The following is a 19,036-nucleotide window of genomic DNA, read 5'->3' as shown; positions in this document are numbered from 1 at the left end:
CTATCCCTCTGACACTGATGTCATCTCTATCCCCCCATCCCTTGTACTCCTATACAGTCCCATCATACCCATCCCCTGTACTCCTATACAGTCCTGTCATTCCCATCCCCTGTACTCCTATACAGTTCCGTCATCTCCAGTACTCCTATACATTTCCGTCATCCCCTGTACTCCTATACAGTTCCATCATCCCCATCCCCTGTACTCCTATACAGTCCCATCATCCCCATCCACTGTACTCTTATACAGTCCCGTCATCCCCGTCCCCGATACTCCTACACAGTCCTTTCATCCCCATCCCCTGTACTCCTATACAGTCCCGTCATCCCCATCCCCTGTACTCCTATACAGTCCTGTCATCCCCATCCCCTGTACTCCTATACAGTCCCGTCATCCCCTGTACTCCTAACAGTCCTGTTATCCCCATCCCCTGTACTCCTATACAGTCCTGTCATCCCCATCCCCTGTAGTCCTATACAGTCCTGTCATCCCCATCCCCTGTACTCCTATACAGTCCTGTCATCCCCATCCTCTGTACTCCTAGCAGTGTGAAACCAGCATATGTACATGGAAGGCTCCATGACCTCAATCACATAGAACAATCTGAATAGCCAGTAAAAAATATTAGCTCTTTATTCACAGTAAATACAGGTGTCAAGTCTGTAGTGTGAGGCCGGGTTGCTAAGAGGGCGTCCCTTGTGGCTGAGTGCAGCGCTTCCCTGGATTTGATACAGGGGATGCGATGCACAGAGGTGCACGGGTTGCCAGGAATACTGCAAGCTGGCTGGTTGGCTGTAAGTAGCTAGAGTGCATTGTGGCAGCCATGTGGAGAGAAGTCTTGAGCAGAAACAGCAGGGTAAACCAGGAACAGGGTCCGCAGCCAGGCCAGGTATCAGATACCAGAAGACAGTCTGAGAGAGGTACAAGAACAAACTGGGTCATACACGGATGGCAGAGGATCAAAGAGTAGTCAGCCAAGCCGGGGTCAGAGCGAGGAGATAAACAGGAACACAGGTCAAGCCAAGCAGAGGTCAAAGCAGGGGTCTTCAGAGTATACAAGGCACAGGAACACAGGAGCTGTTTGATAATCCAGCAAACTGCAAGTGTCAGGTTTAAATAGGCCAGGGGAGTGTGCGCGCACAGACTGGCGCATCTGGCTGACACGCATCGCACTCGCCTGGCGCCACCATGACGGTTACTGACGGAATTGCCCACAACACGGCCATTTCCCTGACAGCAGGCTATGCTGACAAACGCCAGTTTTGTATTTTAATTAAAAATGTATTCTTTGCATTATAATTTTAGCAGTAAAGTAGAATATAATTCATGGTACAGAGCGCTGTCACTGACTTCTACACTCACTAATGCCTGCTGCTCATAATTATGACTCGAACATCGGCTGTTCGCCAGTTCGCCGAACAGCGAACAAATTGGGGTGTTCGCGGCAAATTCGAAAGCCGCGGAACACCCTTTAAAAGTCTATGGGAGAAATCAAAAGTGCTAATTTTAAAAGGCTTATATGCATGGTATTGTCATAAAAAGTGTTTGGGGACCTAGGTCCTGCCCCAGGGGACATGGATCAATGCAAAAAATAATTTTAAAAACGGCCGTTTTTTCAGGAGCAGTGATTTTAATAATGCTTAAAGTGAAACAATAAAAGTGTAATATTCCTTTAAATTTTGTACCTGGGGGGTGTCATTTAAAACTACTCGCGGCTAATAATGAATTGCCGGTCCGACAACACACATAAAAGTTCATTGATAAAAACGGCATGGGAATTCCCCACAGGGGAACCCCGAACCAAAATTTAAAAAAAAAATGACGTGGGGGGTGCCCCTAAATTCCATACCAGGCCCTTCAGGTCTGGTATGGATATTAAGGGGAACCCCGGCCAAAATTAAAAAAAAAAATGGCGTGGGGTCCCCCCAAAAATCCATACCAGACCCTTATCCGAGCACGCAACCTGGCAGGCCGCAGGAAACGAACCGTACCAGGCCACATGCCCTCAACATTGGGAGGGTGCTTTGGGGTAGCCCCCCAAAACACCTTGTCCCCATGTTGATGGGGACAAGGGCCTCATCCCCACAACCCTTGCCCAGTGGTTGTGGGGGTCTGCGGGCGGGGGGCTTATCAGAATCTGGAAGCCCCCTTTAACAAGGGGACCCCCAGATCCCGGCCTTCCCCCCTGTGTGAAATGGTAAGGGGGTACAAAAGTACCCCTACCATTTCACAAAAAAACTGTCAAAAATGTTAAAAATTACAAGAGACAGTTTTTGACAATTCCTTTATTTAAATGCTTCTTCTTTCTTCTATCTTCTATCTTCTTTCTTCTATCTTCTATCTTCCTTTGGTTTCTCCCTCCATCTTCTTCTTCTTCTGGTTCTTCTGGTTCTTCCTCCGGTGTTCTCGTCCGGCATCTTCCTCCACGGCGCCGGTGTCTTCTTCCCTTCTTCTCCTCGGGTCGCTCCACATACATGATGGCATGATGGGAGGCTCCCGCTGTGTGACGCTTCTCTTCTTCTGACGGTTCTTAAATAACGGGGGCGGGGCCACCCGGTGACCCCGCCCCCTCTGACGTATGGGGACTTGACAGGGACTTCCCTGTAGCATTCCCCGTGACGTCAGGGGGGGCGGGGTCACCCGTTATGTAACCCTGCCCCCTTTTGACATGACGGGGAATGCCACAGGGAAGTCCCCGTCAAGTCCCCATGCGTCAGATGTTTCTCCTCTTATGCAAATAAACAGCAGAGGAGAAGCTGCAAAACTTGCAAAGGATCCTGGAACCTGTGAAACGTGATGGCTAGCATACAGACAGCACTCACAATATGAAAGGAGATTTTCAAGTAAGCTTATATTGGATTAGCAAAAATAACTATTGTTTGTATTGGTATTACAATGCAGATGTTACAAAAAATATATATGTTGTAACCATAGATTTCATTTAGTGATCCCTGTAGAGGGCAGAAAAACATGAACTTATTAGTACAATGTCACTTCTTAGCTGGTTGGATGAGCAAGGGGTTGCTCACTTGCTGGCAAAGAAGATTCTGCAATGTGTTCATCAGCAAAGGACTGACGCCATGCACATCTGTGCAACAAGGCAGTGATGCTGTAAAAAAATGTGAATATTTTTTCTGCCCTTTTTACAAAAAAAAAAATCAGTAGCCCATACTCAACTGAAGATGATCTTTCTATGATATTTCTGAGGAAAATAAAGAGGGTTGTTGACAGAGTAGATTTTAGGAGGCTTGCTCATTTCTACATGGAATGTACAGTATGTATGTACAACATATATTTGACCTGGGAAATCTATAATCAATCTGATTAGAACAAAAACAGGTTAGTATAGTAATTAGTAACATCATACAGTAAATATTCCAGCATGAATGTATGGACAACGTTCTGTGCAAGAAAGATGACATGGCGGCTGAAGTGTTATCTTGAAAATGCTTGTAATAAAAATTCTTGTACTCTCTGTGTTGTAACATGCACTGTACATTTCTGCTGTCCACAGTATCCAGATTTCCAGTCTTCTGATAACTTAAACATATTGGATTCTTTGACAAGCATTCCAGAGAAATGCCTTCCCTCACCTATGGGAGTATTTGAGTATTTGCACCATCTCATCACTCTACACATATACAAATATGCTTATCTAGGTATCAGCCACAAGGGTACAGTGAGCAGTGAGATATGGAAACACATATATATGATATATGGTCCACCTTTCTGACTTGGCTCATACCTTATCACTCTGCAAAATAGGCCAGAAGGATCCTCGACAATGTCTCCATACATTGCACTTACTGTCTAAGAAGCTGCTTGAATGTTTTGGTTCTTCTGCCCTTCCCTGTGGTGAACCGCCCTTAACCAGACAACTTACTGACTAACCAGTAGTGATAAAATGGGCTTTATTTAGGCCAGGATAAACCCTGTAATGGAAGTGCTAAGTTTCAACAAAGGCAAAATTCTCCAAATACCACATTTTGAAGTATAGCCATATAAATGCTGTTTGTTCCCCCTAGTTGCCTGTGAAATGGCCTGCCTAGAATGCATTAAGCAGACATCATGAAACAAAATTAATTCAGCAGTAACAGAGGTAAATACTCTGACAATGTGGGGTAATGCATGTGCCAGTGTCAATAATAATATGAACAGCAGTGCAGCCTAACTACTGTGTAAATGGCCCCGTCTAACCATTGGCCAGTGGATTAAGCTAATGAGCAAGTCTGCCAGAGGTTGGGACCTCTGAAGTTGTTGTGACTTATGCCGCGTACACACGGTCGGACTTTTCATCTACAAAAGTCCGACAGCCGGTCCGACAGACTTCCTGCGGACTTTCGGCGGACTTGCGGCAGACTTTCTAACGAACGGACTTGCCTACACACGACCACACAAAAGTTTGACAGCCTAGTACGCGGTGACGTACATCAAGTCCGGCGAGACTATAAAACGGAAGTTCAATAGCCCGTACGACACCCTTTGGGCTCCTTCTGCTAATCTCGTGTTTATCTCCTGTTAGTAGAAGTTTGGTGAGAGACGATTCGCGCTTGTGAGACTCGTATTTTTCAGTTCGTTTTAACTGTTGTTCAGTCTGTGCTTGTGAGGTTTGTATCTGCTTTTCAGTGCGTTTGGTCAGTTGGCATTGAGAAATCTTTGTTTTATTGTCCGCTCATTCCTGATTTTCAGGTCGTTCTTCACAGGCCTTGCTGTTCTTCAGTGCGTTCTGTTAAGTGCGTTCTGACCAGCCGACCGTTTTGAAGCCATGTTACCTGTACGTACTCGTCGTCGAGCTCGTGCATTGTATGTGCTTGGTGCTGTAGTTTATTCTTCAGACCAAGACCAGTCCATGAACAGGGCGAGGAGGAGTTCATGGACCAAGAATTGGTTGCTCCAGCGTGACCAGTTCTGTCACATGCCATTGCTCCGTGAGATCCGTGAGAATAATCCTGAGGATTTCAGGAACTTTCTCCGGATGACGGACCCCGTTTTTGATCGTTTGGTGGCTTTGCTGACCCCCTATATCAGCAGGCAGGATACCTGCATGAGGCAAGCCATCACTCCGGAGCAGAGGCTAGTTGCCACGTTGCGGTACTTGGCGACGGGGAGAAGCCTGCAGGACCTCAAGTTCTCGACAGGCATCTCCCCCCAGGCTCTGGGGATCATTATCCCAGAGACCTGTTCTGCCATCATCCAGGTCCTGCAGAAGGACTATATTAAGGTAAGAATTTTTTCTTTTATTAGCATCACATGTTCTTTTATTTATTCTTTGATAATGTAATGTATTTCTTAGCTCAAACACTACTTACCATCATTGTAATATAGTGTGAATGTCCCCTTTTTCTTCTCATGCATGCTTGATTTGTTTCATGTTCTTTTTTGTCATGCATGTATATTTGCCTTCAATAACCTCTCCAGCATACAATGCTGGTCACATATTCACCTTGTCTTCTCAGTTTGAATGTATTTAGTCAGCTGCATTGTATTTTGTTTCCCCTAAACTCTATCCAAATAGTGTGCTTATAATTAGCTTGATTTCAACCCCCCCCCCCCCCCCCCAATAATTTGCTAGAATCTTCTGTGGTGTTGATTTTTAAAAAGCAAATATATGTTGCACTTTGCAAAATGCATGTGCACTCTACAAGTGCGTTTGCTCCAGTGCTTTAGTAAATGAGCAGAAGCTCTGCTGATTTCCATCATCAAATCATATACAAGCCACAAAGTGTTTTCATTAATTGCCCTTGCATGTGGTTGTGTACTCCTTGCAACATGAAAGCCTTTTTACCTTACCTCATTTACTTAAAGCTGGGGAGCAACTGCACTTGCAGAGTGGAACAACTGCAGTCTTGTAGCCTTTTTAGTCCATAAATCCCTGTGTGTCCTAAAATTAATATTTTTTGGTAATTTCACCACCCCCTAAAATGTAATCAATGTTCCATCAGAGGGGGTGAGCAATCTGATAAGTGTGCCTTTCAAAATTCTTTCTTCCAGAAGATATACATTATTTAATGTTATACTGATGCTGTGGAATAATGTTTTTAATTGTATAATTTTCTTGCCATGTTCGATTCAAAATTACTGATTTTTGTTTTCTTGTTTGATTCCCCAGTTTCCTTCAACGCCACAGGAATGGCAGACTGTGGCATCCCATTTTGCCACCCGTTGGGACTTTCCCAATTGTGGAGGGGCTATAGATGGGAAACATGTCCACATTGTGCCACCACCCCATTCGGGGTCATACTGTTTTAATTATAAAGGGTTCCACAGTATAGTTTTAATGGCGGTGGTGTCGGCACACTATGAATTTCTATATGTGGACGTGGGGAAGAATGGCCGGATGTCGGATGGAGGAGTATTTGCCCAGACGGAGTTCTGCCAGCGTCTCCAGAGTGGTGGCCTGGGATTGCCACCTGATGCGGATAACGTGGAAGGACTCCCCTTTGTCTTCATTGCCGATGAAGCCTTCGCTCTGAGCAAGCACCTCATGAGGCCATTCCCCCAAAGAACACTCACCCCGGAGAGGAGGGTTTTTAATTTCCGGCTGGCCAGAGCTAGAAGAGTGGTTGAGAATGTGTTTGGGATTCTGGCCAGCCGGTTCCGCCTGTTTCAAACCTCCATTAATTTGGCGGAATACAAACTTAATTTTATCATTTTATCGTGCTGCATCCTGCACAACTTTTTAAACAAACATTCTCAAAATTATATGGTGCCAGTTGGGCCTGAGGCCGGACTTATCGTTGATAATCTTACGGGCCTGCATACTGTCCATACTGGCTTGGCCCCCCAAAGTGCCCGTCAAGTTAGACAGCAATATGTTAATTATTTTATGGGTAGGGGGGCCATTGCAATGGGCCAGGATATCTAAAGATTTAAAATAAAAACAATCTTGATGAAATCTTGAATTATATTTATTGCTTGCCTTTCTTTTGGGCTTTCTCCTAGGTTATGGTCGAGCAGTTGTAGTGCCAACTGTATTTTCCTTGTAAATTTCTAAATAAGCTCCATTGCCACTGTAAACCACTTTTTTGAAATTTATAAACAAACTGATACTGAGCATTGAAATAACAAACCACACATTTATTTAATTCTAAGCAGATGTTTTTAATCTTTGGTATCCATTCAGTTATGCATTTAGTATAAAATGTTCCTAGCCAAAAATATAAAGATATATCAAATAAATTTAGAATAATATAATTAGAGTTAAATATTTTTAGATAATCAAAAATAAAATTTGTTGGGCATTTTGATTTTAGCAAACAGGCCTTTTTTTTTTTTTGTTGTTTTTTAAAATCCTTTTTTTTTTTTTTGTCTTTTTTCAAATCCTTTTTTTTTTTTTTTTGTTGTTTTTTAAAATCCTTTTTTTTTTTTTGTCTTTTTTCAAATCCTTTTTTTTTTTTTTGGTGTTTTTTAAAATCCTTTTTTTTTTTTTTTTTTGTCTTTTTTCAAATCCTTTTTTTTTTTTTTTTGGTGTTTTTTAAAATCCTTTTTTTTTTTTTTTTTTTTTTTGTCTTTTTTCAAATCCTTTTTTTTTTATTTTTTTGTTTTTTTTGAAAAATAGGCCTCCTTTTTTTAATGTTGTTAAACAGGCATATAATTTAACAGAAAATAATAAAGAGAAGGCCCAGAATGGGGTCAGCAAACCAGGAAATGAAGGACATGATCGATGTTTTGGGGTTTAAAAAAGGGCATTTAGATTCGACCCAAAACATCAATCATGTCCTTCATTTCCTGCTGCATACGATCCAGCCGATTCCGCATTTGATCGATCTCCCCATTCCAGGCCATTATTTGAGCAATTAGCCGTTGGGCACTGTCTGTGGTGAAATAGTCACTTGGACCTAAAGTGGAATGAAAAAAAAAATATGTTTAGAAATATGCACACATAGTTTACCTTACCATAAAGCTGGTGTCTCAGACACTGACCTGGTGGGGTGCCCATGTCGCATACTTCATGAACATCCTCGGGGGTGGCGCTGTTGCTTGACTCAAGCACAACCAGATCACCTAAAATAGAGTAGAAAAATTACATAAAATAAAAGGCAGCCATGCATAGATTACCATAAGCTGGTGTGTCAGACACTCACCTGGTGGGGTGCCCATGTCGCCCACCTCTCCTTCCTCCACATCCTCAGTGGGGCTTGGGCTGATTTCCCAAGTATGTTCTTTTGCTGGGGGGGGACTGGGTTCCTCTTGTTGGCTGAGTGATTTTTCCCCTATGTGAAGCAAAAAATTAATATACTTAGCACACAGATATTTTAGTACATACTAATCTTCAAACATTTGTAGTGAAGTGGTGTACAAATTGTCTGTTTGTGTAGAGTTCCTAGTAGACTTCAAGATTTTAATTTCTAAAGACATATCAAGATGGATAGATATCTCGATATCTAGATATCAATATCCAAATATATCAAAAAATCTTTGGATCTCTTTCTCTCTATATATCTATAACTAAATATAAATCTTCAATCTCAAACAAAATCTAAATCTAAAAATAGATATTAATTTAATAAAAAAAAAAAAAAATTCTATATCTATCTATATATCTACCTATATATCTATATACATACATATATCCATACATACATATGTATATATATATATATATACATATATATATATATATATATATATATATATATATATATATATATATATATATATATAAAAATATATACACACACATATATATATATATATATATACATATATACATATATATATATATATATATATATATATATATATATATATATATATATATATATATATATATGTGTGTATATATATATGTCTATGTCTATGTGTATATATATAGAGAGAGATATATATGTATATATTATATATAGATATGTAACGATGTTTATTAAAAGATCGTTTCAAACGATGCAAACAATCGTATAGGAATGAAAAGCACATGGAGCGGTATACGAGGTAATCAACACAAGATGAAAACACAGGTACTTACTTTTTTGCAACACTTTACGGATCCGTCTGAACTGATCCGGCTCCCTGAGTTTCAGGTCAGACCATCTTTTTCTAATTTGATCCTTGGAGCGCTGTACCCCAAAAGAAGCCTGTAAAGTGTCCACCACCTTCGCCATTATTTTGGCCTTGCGCAAATTTGGCCGGGCGTACGGCCCATACTTCCCATCATAGTCCTTTTTTTGAAGAATGGCCACCATCTCCACCATCTCTTCAAAGGACATATTGGAGGCCTTAAATCTAGGCCTCACAGATCTTGACGTTCCAGCCTCCGGGCTTTTTTCGCTACCTGAGGTAGTCAACATGTCATGTGTCTCCGCCATTATTCACCTCACTACGCGCCATAACTAAAAATGGGCGGAGAACATGAGTTAAAATCGAACGTCAGGGGCGGGCGACGCAGGCGGAGTTTCACACATGCGTAGTGTATAAAGAGGGGCCTTGAGCACGTGTCGTACGTACGTTCTGTGCGTAGAATTAAGGGGCGGAGAACATGAGTTAAAATCGAACGTCAGGGGCGGGCGACGCAGGCGGAGTTTCACACATGCGTAGTGTATAAAGAGGGGCCTTGCGCACGTGTCGTACGTACGTTCTGTGCGTAGAATTAAGGGGCGGAGAACATGAGTTAAAATCGAACGTCAGGGGCGGGCGACGCAGGCGGAGTTTCACACATGCGTAGTGTATAAAGAGGGGCCTTTTGTTCTGTGCGTAGGTGATAGTGGACCGGGACGCTACTAAACGAAGGTAATTTAAAATTTATACTTTTGGTCAAGACTTTGTAGCAAGCGGCCTATATGGCTTGACAGATTGATGAGGCCTACATAGGGATAAGATGATGAGGGTTTAGCAGAAACCCAATAAACGTGTTTTTTGTCTTGTGACTTTATCTTTTATACAGACATTATGAATCACCTATTTAAGGATCCAGAGTTCCTTACTGCTTTTATTTCTAAATATAGAGAGATGAGGAATTTGTGGGAGGTGAAACACCCACAGTATTATGCAAAGCATGTGAGGAAGTCAACGCTGGAGAGACTTCTGGCCTTTGTCCAGGCGACCATCCCGGAAGCAACAATGGAGACATTGCTCAAGAAAATTGGGGTCTTGAGGAACATGTATAAGAGGGAACATAAGAAGATCCAGGAATCAATGAGATCAGGAGCATCAGCAGATGATGTTTATGTACCCAGGCTGTGGTACTACAATCAACTCCGTTTTCTTGATAACCAGACTGAAGCCAGGGCATCACTTTCAACCCTTCCCTCCACCCTTCCCTCCACCCCAGCAGAGGCTGATGAGGAGCAAGCTGGGTCTTCCATCCTGGATGAACCGGATATGACCATCTGGAGTCAGGTAAATTATTTTAACAAATATTTACTGTACTAATATTAATGATGTTAACTGGATGTTATAATTGTCTAAAATAATTTTGCCCTCAAAATTGTGTATACATATAAATTGACAGTAGTGGCTAAATATGTTTGGCACCTGCTTGAAATAATTAGGGTGTCTGATTAGACTCTTTTATTAAAGAGATGTATTCACATTGAATTTGCTAGTCATGAGAAGCAAACTGTGTGTCATTGATGAACCCAAAAAAATATACTAAAACTATTGTCCTTTTTTTATACACAGGATGAGTCCATCCAGGAGGAATGTGGGGAAAGTGGCAGGCAGGAGGAGACCGGGCCCATGGACAGCCTGGAGGAGGCCGGATTCACCATCATCCTGGAGGAGGCTGGGCCCAGTGTCAGGCAGGAGGTGGCTGCTCCCAGTGAGGTGGCTGGGCCAAGTGAGGTGGCTGGGCCAAGTGAGGTGGCTGGGCCCAGTAGGAGCCTGACCGAATCCCAAGTGCCTCCCCTCCACCTTCCCAAAAAAAGGGCCAGGAAGGGGACGGTCACACAGGAGGCATCCCTGCGCCTCATGCAAGAGGCCACCCGTTTTTTAAAGAGCCCCCCCGAAGCGGAAGAGTCCTATGGCTGCTACTTAGCCAGCAGGCTTCTTCAAATGGATTGGGAGCAGCGCCTCATTTGTGAGCGACTATTTGGGGAAACAATCCAGAAGGGGCTGCAGGGCACGCTAACACGAAACACCCAACTACATGAGGCAGCCCCCCCTCCTCCTCCTCCTCCTCCTGCCACAACTGAAACACCAGAGCCACAGCCTCGAAAGAAGGCTACAGGGAAGGCTGCAGGGAAGGCTGCAGGGCAGCGTGGAGGAAAGGCTGCAGGGAAGAGAAGAAAGTGATGACTTGGGTTCAGTCTGGTCTGACAGAAGATGCAGGCTGTTGTAGTACCACAGTCTGGGGACATCTATATCATCTGCTGGTGCTGTTGATCTCTGGGATTCTTGGACCAGATTGTGCTCCCTCTTATATGGACTCCTCAAGATCCCCATTTTCTTGTACACATACTTTTTCCAGCGTTGACTTCCTCTTTAGTTTATTTAGACCATAAATAAATGGATCTTTTTTGAGTTTAGGTTTTTTATTTTAAATCATAGATTTTAGACACAATGTTTTAAATTAACAAGGGACAACAATCTCATTGATTTTGCAAAAACACACCAAAAATAGATTAAAATAATGTTAATAATGTTCGAGTGGTAAGTATTTAAAATAAAAAAGATACATAACCAAAAACGGTTCTTTGGGTTAACTTTATATAAAAAAAAATAACAAATCACTATAAAAACAAAAATTATAAAGGGTTCTTTGTGGTAACTTTACAAACATTAAAAAAAAATTAAACAAATATATATAAAAATGGGTTCCCTGTGGTAACTTTACAAAAAAAATTATAGATAAACAGAAAAAAAGTTCCACAACAATCATAAAATAAATATCTGGATAAAAATTACAAGAAAAGATGACTCCACCAAAAAAAAAAAAATTTTAAAAGTATTATTAGTATGGAAACATTGTTTTGAAAAAGCATACCATGTCATTCATGAGATCAAAGAGAAAAAGAATCTGTTTGGGAGAACTCTGTTTGAATATGAACAGCAAAACATCTTCGTTCTTTATAGCATTCGTAAAGAAGACATTAAATGCGCTGCATTCAACGATCACAGATTTTGCAGCATGAGGAATGTGCTACCTACAATACGAACACTAGTTTTACTAGACCGAGTGCTTCCGTTTAGTTTTTGCTTATGAGCATGCGTCGTTTTTTTGTCCGTCGGACTAGCATACAGACGAGCGGATTTCGGGGTCCGTCGTAGTTACGACGTAAAGATTTGAAGCATGTTTCAAATCTAAAGTCCGTCGGATTTGAGGCTGAAAAAGTCCGCTGAAAGTCCGAAGAAGCCCACACACGATCGGATTACCAGCCAGCTTTAGTCCGTCGGCGTACGTTGGACTTTTGTAGACGAAAAGTCCGACCGTGTGTACGCCCCATTAAAGTCGCACAGATATAAACGGTTATCATAGGGAAACATGGGGTGTGACTTGTCATGCGACTTTGGGGTCAAAAGTCGCATGACAAGTCGCACAAGTGTGAATAGCGCCTAACTCAAATAGTCACCAGAAAGACACCTATAAGGCAAGTATACTGTATGTAGTGACATTCAGAGGTAACAACTGTATTATCCCACAAGGAAGCCACATATTAGCTAAAGGAAAAATCACAGATAAACAATATTAGCTGAAGTGCAGTCAAGTCATTAATACTGTCAAAGATGAAAACTGCACACTTGGCGATGTTGTCTTGGACACAGGAATCCTGAAACTAAACAGAATAGAGCTGAAGATCATCAGGCCAGTGGCATAAATATTGACCCATGCAGTCAAAAATTAAAGTGTACCAGCTGCATAAAGAGAATAATTACCAATATTTTTTCCCCCAAAAGTAGCAATAGCAGAGTCTGACAGCCCCTGGACCTAAAGTGGTTGTAACCCTAAAGAGAAAAAAAAAAGCTGGTGTTCCTTTAAAGCATGATCAATACCACAGTGCTTGTGCAGTGTAAATTGCCCAGTTCTATAATGTAAAATACCTGGTTGATCCTGCCTGTTCCTGTGTTCCCCTCTGTACTGACCACTGTAATCATTGCTGCTGATCCATGATACAGTGGTCAGTTTATGTGCCTCCATCATCACTCTGCCTTCAGAGTCTCCCCTTCTCCCCCTCCATCCCTCCCTCCCTGATTGTCAGTTTCTATTCTGTGTGCAAAAGCCTGTGGCACAATATGGAAGTGGCAAAATTGTGCAAACAGTGTGAGGGGCTTACAACTTGAGTTGGCTCATTGTGTGTGCTAAAGCATATGACACCTTGTACCCACAAAAGATGCTTTAATCACTGCGCCACAAGTGTGAGTTTAACAGACATGTACAAACCTCAGCACAATCATTTGTAAAAAATGAAGCTCTTTTATTACATATGCTTTTCTGCACACAGCCTACATTCAGGGTAAACTTTTTTAATATAGTGACTACAGGACAATGAGTAACTGCTGTATCATTTAGCCTAAAGAATGCAGGTGTAAGGGGTATATAATGTATGACAATCACCGAATGCACTAATAATAGAACAGCGTTTGTCATCCTTAGTCATTTTCCTCGAAAACCTTCCTTGCTCTAAGAGTAAGGGCCCATTTACTTAATTGCAGTGTGTTAAAGTTTCTTACGTTGCATGTTAAGTCAGTCAATTCAAAATGCAAAAAAGTATAGGAATACATATTTTACATTAGCATACCTTTATTTGTATACTTACAATAAAAGCATGGAAATTCAAAATATGTATTTCAATACCTTTATTGTATGTATATAAACTTTTTGCCCACCTAGTGCCTGCTATGACTGCTTTGTATGTCTTTTAATCTAACAAACAGCACAGATGGAGATTCTTGGGGAGGATTGGACTCCCAATATCCCCCCCCCCCCCACCACCACCACCACCATCTTATCTATATCCCTGATTCTGAGGTGAGAAAGCATGTATTATAATTATGTTCCAGATAACTGTACCATGTAATCCAGAACAAAATGGTTTTGCAAAGAGAATGAACTTCACTTCATGTGAAATTGGCAGAGGCGTGCTTTTTGATGTGGATATGCCAACAACATACCGGGGAGAGACAATTATGATAGTCTGCTATCTTCAAAATAACTTACCTGGAAAAGCACCAGAGAAATCTTCATATGAGCTATGGAATAGAAAAAAGCCTGATGCATTAAAATCTTGCAAAAGCGAAGCATATGTACATGTTCCTTAAAAAAAGTATAGAAAGTGAGAGCATTGTACTTGTCAGAATTTCCGACAACGGATTTTGTTGTCGGCCAATTTGAGATCCAGCTCTCAAATTTTTGTTTTTGGAAAATTCCGACAGCAAATGTTCGATGGAGCCTACACACAGTCGGAATTTCCGACAACAAGCTCACATCGAACATTTGTTGTCGGAAATTCCGACCGTGTGCACACGGCATTAGTCTCAAAAGAATTACAGAATTCTGCATTAGACACTAATAAGGTAATAATCAACAGAAGTTTAATTGGCAATGAACCACCTATGTTTCAAAAGCCTCATAAAGTGACGCAGTCAGCACCATCTGAACAACAACCTATGCAAGAAGCCCCACCATTAAAGTAGGAAAAGGAACAGAACATCATTGAAATTGGTGTTAGTGATTTATCCGTGAAAGAAAGAAGCTGAACCGCCTGTAACCTCGGTCATTAAATGCAATAAAGGCCTCCTGGCTTAACACTTGTCATATAGGGTTTGTACAGTCTGAGCCTGCATTATGGAAAGAACTGCAAAAGGTACCTGTTCATGAGATTTAAAAGCGGATTAAAGCTGCAGCTGAAAAGGTCACATCTCTCAACCAGCTCCAAACTTGGAAATTTACAGAATTACTTCAAGGTACACAGGCAGTTGAATGTACATAGGTTTTCAAAGTCAAAGATTGAAGAATCCTGAAAGAAGATGGGACTTATATGAGAAGTAGTTGTTGATGTTAACATGCTGTTTATAAAGAAATAGTTGCACCTCCATTGTCATATATTACATCGTAATTAGCATACTTGCCAACAGTCCCGATTTTCCCAGGACAATCCCGATTGGAGGCGATTAAAATCCCGGGATTTTGCTTTTGACCCGGGAAATCAGAACAGTTTTTGGCACCGGAGCTGCTTCTGGCTCAAAAAATATGGCCACCGCCACCGCCACGAGATCTCTTTCCTGTTTCCCCTGGCTCTCGGCTCAGATTTGAACTCCGCCCCCCACAGCCCTCTGCACTGCAGCTCCTCCCACTCTCCCTCGCAATGTTATTCGGCCGTCTACTGCCCCCGCCCCTGCATGCACCCCCTGGTTTTCGTGGGTGTGTCGCTACCTGGACAACATTATTCTTCTATCCAGAGGTCTGAAACAATTGCTGACGCACCAAGAGATTCTCATAAACACCCTAAGGGGATATGGCTGATTTATTAACTCTCTCTAACTTAACAGTTAGTATGCCGAGAGGTACTCCTCTGTTCGGCTTCCACCAGAGAAAAAGATGGCAGTCAAAGAAGGAATGCTGAAGACAGTAATCTCCACTTGTTTGACCATTTCTCAGTGCCTCAATCTTTGGAGCACAATATCGTCATACCAATAATCCCTTAGGCGCTCTGACTTCGACAGTTTAAGCTGGGATTCTTAGCACAATAGAGGAAACTGGCACAGTTATCAACTGTCACTCAGTATGAGTAGGAGTATACGGTGGTGGCTGAAGAGGGAGTATCTGATGAAGTCGCCCCGTTAGAACCATTAGACTAGATCACAATTACTATGCATCTCGGCAAAGATAGCCTGGAAGGTACACGAGAAACCGTTGGTTCAGTTGAATGGGAGATTCCCAGCCAAGCGAGGCAGTCTTAAATACCCTATGTTAGGTACCTGGTAGTTAAGCCCGACTGATGAAAGGAGACCTCTCTTAAGCACTGGTTCAGAAGCCACTGGAGTGGGGACAGCAGTCTACTGAGCACAGTGGGTAAGAGTGCCTGATGCAGTTTCTTGCGATGACCAGCGCAGGAGCTGATGAGACTTCCTTCAGGGAGGCTGTATAGCGGATGCGAGCAGGCAGAAGCGGATCCGTTAGCAGGCAGGAGAAAGATGTTGCAGCAGCAGAACCTGGAGCTGGAAGAGCAGGTGGTGAGCAGCGTCACAGGACACAAGCAAAGCAGAGTCAAACAGTCCGTATCAGCAGGAGATCAGGCAGGTATATGGCAGAAGGGATGATCACAGAATAGTCAGGCAGGCAGGTAATCGGCAACGGGTAACAGGTTACAGCAAGGTCAGGCAGGCCGGGTCGGGTAGGAGATAGCAGAATAGTCAGACGGAGCCGGGTCAATTCACAATAGTAACAACAGGCAGATACAGAACTCAGGTGCAGAGCTGCAGACGAACAGCACCTGATAGAAGTAACTGACATCTATTTAAAGGGACTTTGGCGCCAAACAGCGCTAGCGCGAACGGGCGCGCGCACGGGCGCGCGCGTGCACGCGCGAACGGGCGCGCGCGGAAGCGCGCCAGCGCCCCCCAGTGGGAAATTTGGCTGAATTGCTCTGGGAAAGCCTCTCGTGCACCTGCGTGCACGTATGTTAGCCCGATGACCACCAACACGTCCCTGACATTGCCCCCTCCCAACGGGCAGCCTCCGGATGCCCAGATAACTCCTCTTCTCAGGATGAGCAGAGAAATAGGCCTGGATCAAACGTTCAGCGTGAATATTGTTATTGGGTTCCCATGAATTGTTCTCTGGACCATACCCCTTCCACTTGATCAAGAACTGTACCTACCCCAATCTTTTTCTGCAATCGAGGATAGCCTCCACCTCATATTCCTCGTTTCCGTCCACCAAGACAGGTTCGGGGACCCTGGTGCCCCTATTAGGGAAGGGATCGGTTACAGCAGGCTTCAATAATGACACATGGAACACAGGATGGATTGTAAGTGAGTCAGGTAAACACAGTTCGTAAGACACCTCATTAACCTTCTTTTTCACCGGAAAAGGTCCAATAAACTTAGGAGCAAGCTTCTTGGAAGGACAAGCTAGTTTAATAATATTGGTAGACAGCCATACCTTATCGCCAATCTGCAGGTCCAGATCTCCTCTTCTCTTTTGATCGAAGAACCTCTTACTGTCTGCTTGTGCCCTGGATATCGCTTCCTGTAGCATCCGGTTGTTGTGACTGAGAAACTGTACTGTGTCCTGGACCGCTGGAACTGGGGATTCTGGAAGAAAATCTGGTAAGAAAGACACATGAAAACCATAATTGGCAAAAAACGGGGACTGACCCGTGGCAGAGTGGCTAGCATTATTGTAAGCGAATTCCGCTAGAGGTAGCAGGGACACCCAGTCATCTTGTACAAATGAGGTAAAGCATCTAATGTACTGCTCTAGCGTTTGATTTGTCCGTTCAGTTTGCCCATTTGTTTGGGGGTGATACGCTGAAGACAGGGCCAATTCAATTTTCAGTATTTCACATAGGGCTTTCCAGAAGCGTGACATAAACTGCACCCCCCTATCAGATACTATATTTGCAGGGACTCCATGCAGCCTGACGATTTCCTTGATGAATACACGGGCAGTCTCTGCAGCAGAAGGTGTCCCCTTTAGGGGCAAAAAGTGGGCCATCTTGGACAGACGAACGACGACCACAAAGATCGCCGAACATCCTTCAGAGCATGGCAATTCGACAATAAAGTCCATTGCTATCATCCTCCAGGGCCTATCTGGTATGGGTAATGGCCTCAACAGTCCCCAAGCTCGGTTCCTAGAGGTTTTATTTTGAATGCAAACAGGACAGGAGCTAACGTACTTGTTGCAGAATTCTTTCATGTTAGGCCACCAGAACGTGCGTTGCACGAGTTCAAGGGTCTTACGGACCCCAAAATGTCCTGCAAGTGGATGATCATGCAACAAGCTCAGCACTTTGACTCGGATGTCTTCTGGCACAAATATCTGACTTCCTTTCCATAATAACCCATCTCGAGGTACTACAGCAAGTCCTTGAAGGCTTGAAGGTTCTGGTGATGCTTGTCTGATCAAGGACAGGATGTCCGTCTGGAGAAGTAGGAAATTATTTGCTGGCAGGATGGTGTCAGGTACAGAGGGTTCCTTGGAATGGTCAAACATGCGCGACAGCGCGTCTGGTTTCACGTTCTTGGTTCCTGGCCGATAAGTAATATGAAAACAGAAACGTGTGAAAAATAAAGCCCACCGGGCTTGTCGAGGTTTCAGTCTTTTAGCAGATCTTAAATATTCGAGGTTCTTGTGATCCGTATATATTAGAACCGGATGGACCGCACCCTCCAACAAATACCTCCATTCTTCTAGAGCTGCCTTAATGGCCAGTAACTCTCGATCACCCACATCATAATTTCGCTCAGCCGGTGAGAGTTTCCTGGAGAAAAAACCCACCGGGTGCATCAGATCCTTGTTCCCCTGTCGCTGAGAGATGACTGCGCCCACGGCCACTTCAGAAGCATCTACCTCCAGAATAAAAGGTAGGGATGGGTCAGGATTGCTGAGAATTGGAGCTGAGGTGAACCGTCTTTTTAATTCTTCAAAGGCCTCCTGAGCCTCAGAGCTCCAGTGAAAACGACAGTTCTGCTTGGTTAGCTGCGTGATAGGTGAAATGATGGCAGAGAATCCTTTAATAAATTTTCTGTAAAAATTTGCGAATCCGACAAAGCGCTGTACGCCCTTCTTGTCCAGAGGGGCTGGCCAATCTAGCACAGCGGACACTTTTTGAGGATCCATTTTAATGCCGGTAGGAGAGATCACTAGCCCCAAAAACTGAATGTCCCTTTGTTCAAATTCGCATTTTTCTGCTTTGACATACAGTCCGTGTAAACGAAGACGGCTCAAAACCTTGCGAACATGTTCTCGATGTTGGTTAAGGGAATTGGAGAAGATCAAGATATCATCCAAGTAAACTATCATAAAGATGTCCAGGAAATCTCTGAATATATCGTTGACCAGATACTGGAATGTGGCAGGGGCATTGCATAGGCCGAAGGGCATGACCAAGTACTCGTAGTGTCCGAAACGGGTCAGGAAAGCCGTCTTCCATTC

The 19,036-nt window shown here is 43.1% G+C and overlaps 1 protein-coding gene across 1 annotated transcript; it reads left to right on the top strand.

Moving 5' to 3' along the window:
* Window positions 1–10,065: 10,065 nt before the first annotated feature.
* On the top strand, window positions 10,066–11,938 carry LOC141141451 (uncharacterized). Its single transcript, XM_073629082.1, has 2 exons — window positions 10,066–10,335; window positions 10,618–11,938. Exons 1-2 carry the CDS (start codon window positions 10,096–10,098, stop codon window positions 11,227–11,229), a joined length of 852 nt encoding a protein of 283 aa, XP_073485183.1. The 5' UTR covers window positions 10,066–10,095; the 3' UTR covers window positions 11,230–11,938.
* The last annotated feature ends 7,098 nt before the right edge of the window (window positions 11,939–19,036 follow it).

This window comes from Aquarana catesbeiana, linkage group LG04 (assembly GCF_042186555.1).
Source record: "Aquarana catesbeiana isolate 2022-GZ linkage group LG04, ASM4218655v1, whole genome shotgun sequence".
NCBI classification, from domain to species: domain Eukaryota; kingdom Metazoa; phylum Chordata; class Amphibia; order Anura; family Ranidae; genus Aquarana; species Aquarana catesbeiana.
Note: the sequence above shows the minus strand (reverse complement) of the source record. Positions and strands in the feature narration are given on the sequence as shown.

Coding starts and splice junctions, on each gene's coding strand:
- LOC141141451 (XM_073629082.1), top strand. CDS start 10,096: ATGTATAAGAGGGAACATAAGAAGATCCAGGAATCAATGAGATCAGGA. Junction 10,336..10,617: donor ATATGACCATCTGGAGTCAG/GTAAATTATTTT, acceptor TTTTATACACAG/GATGAGTCCATCCAGGAGGA.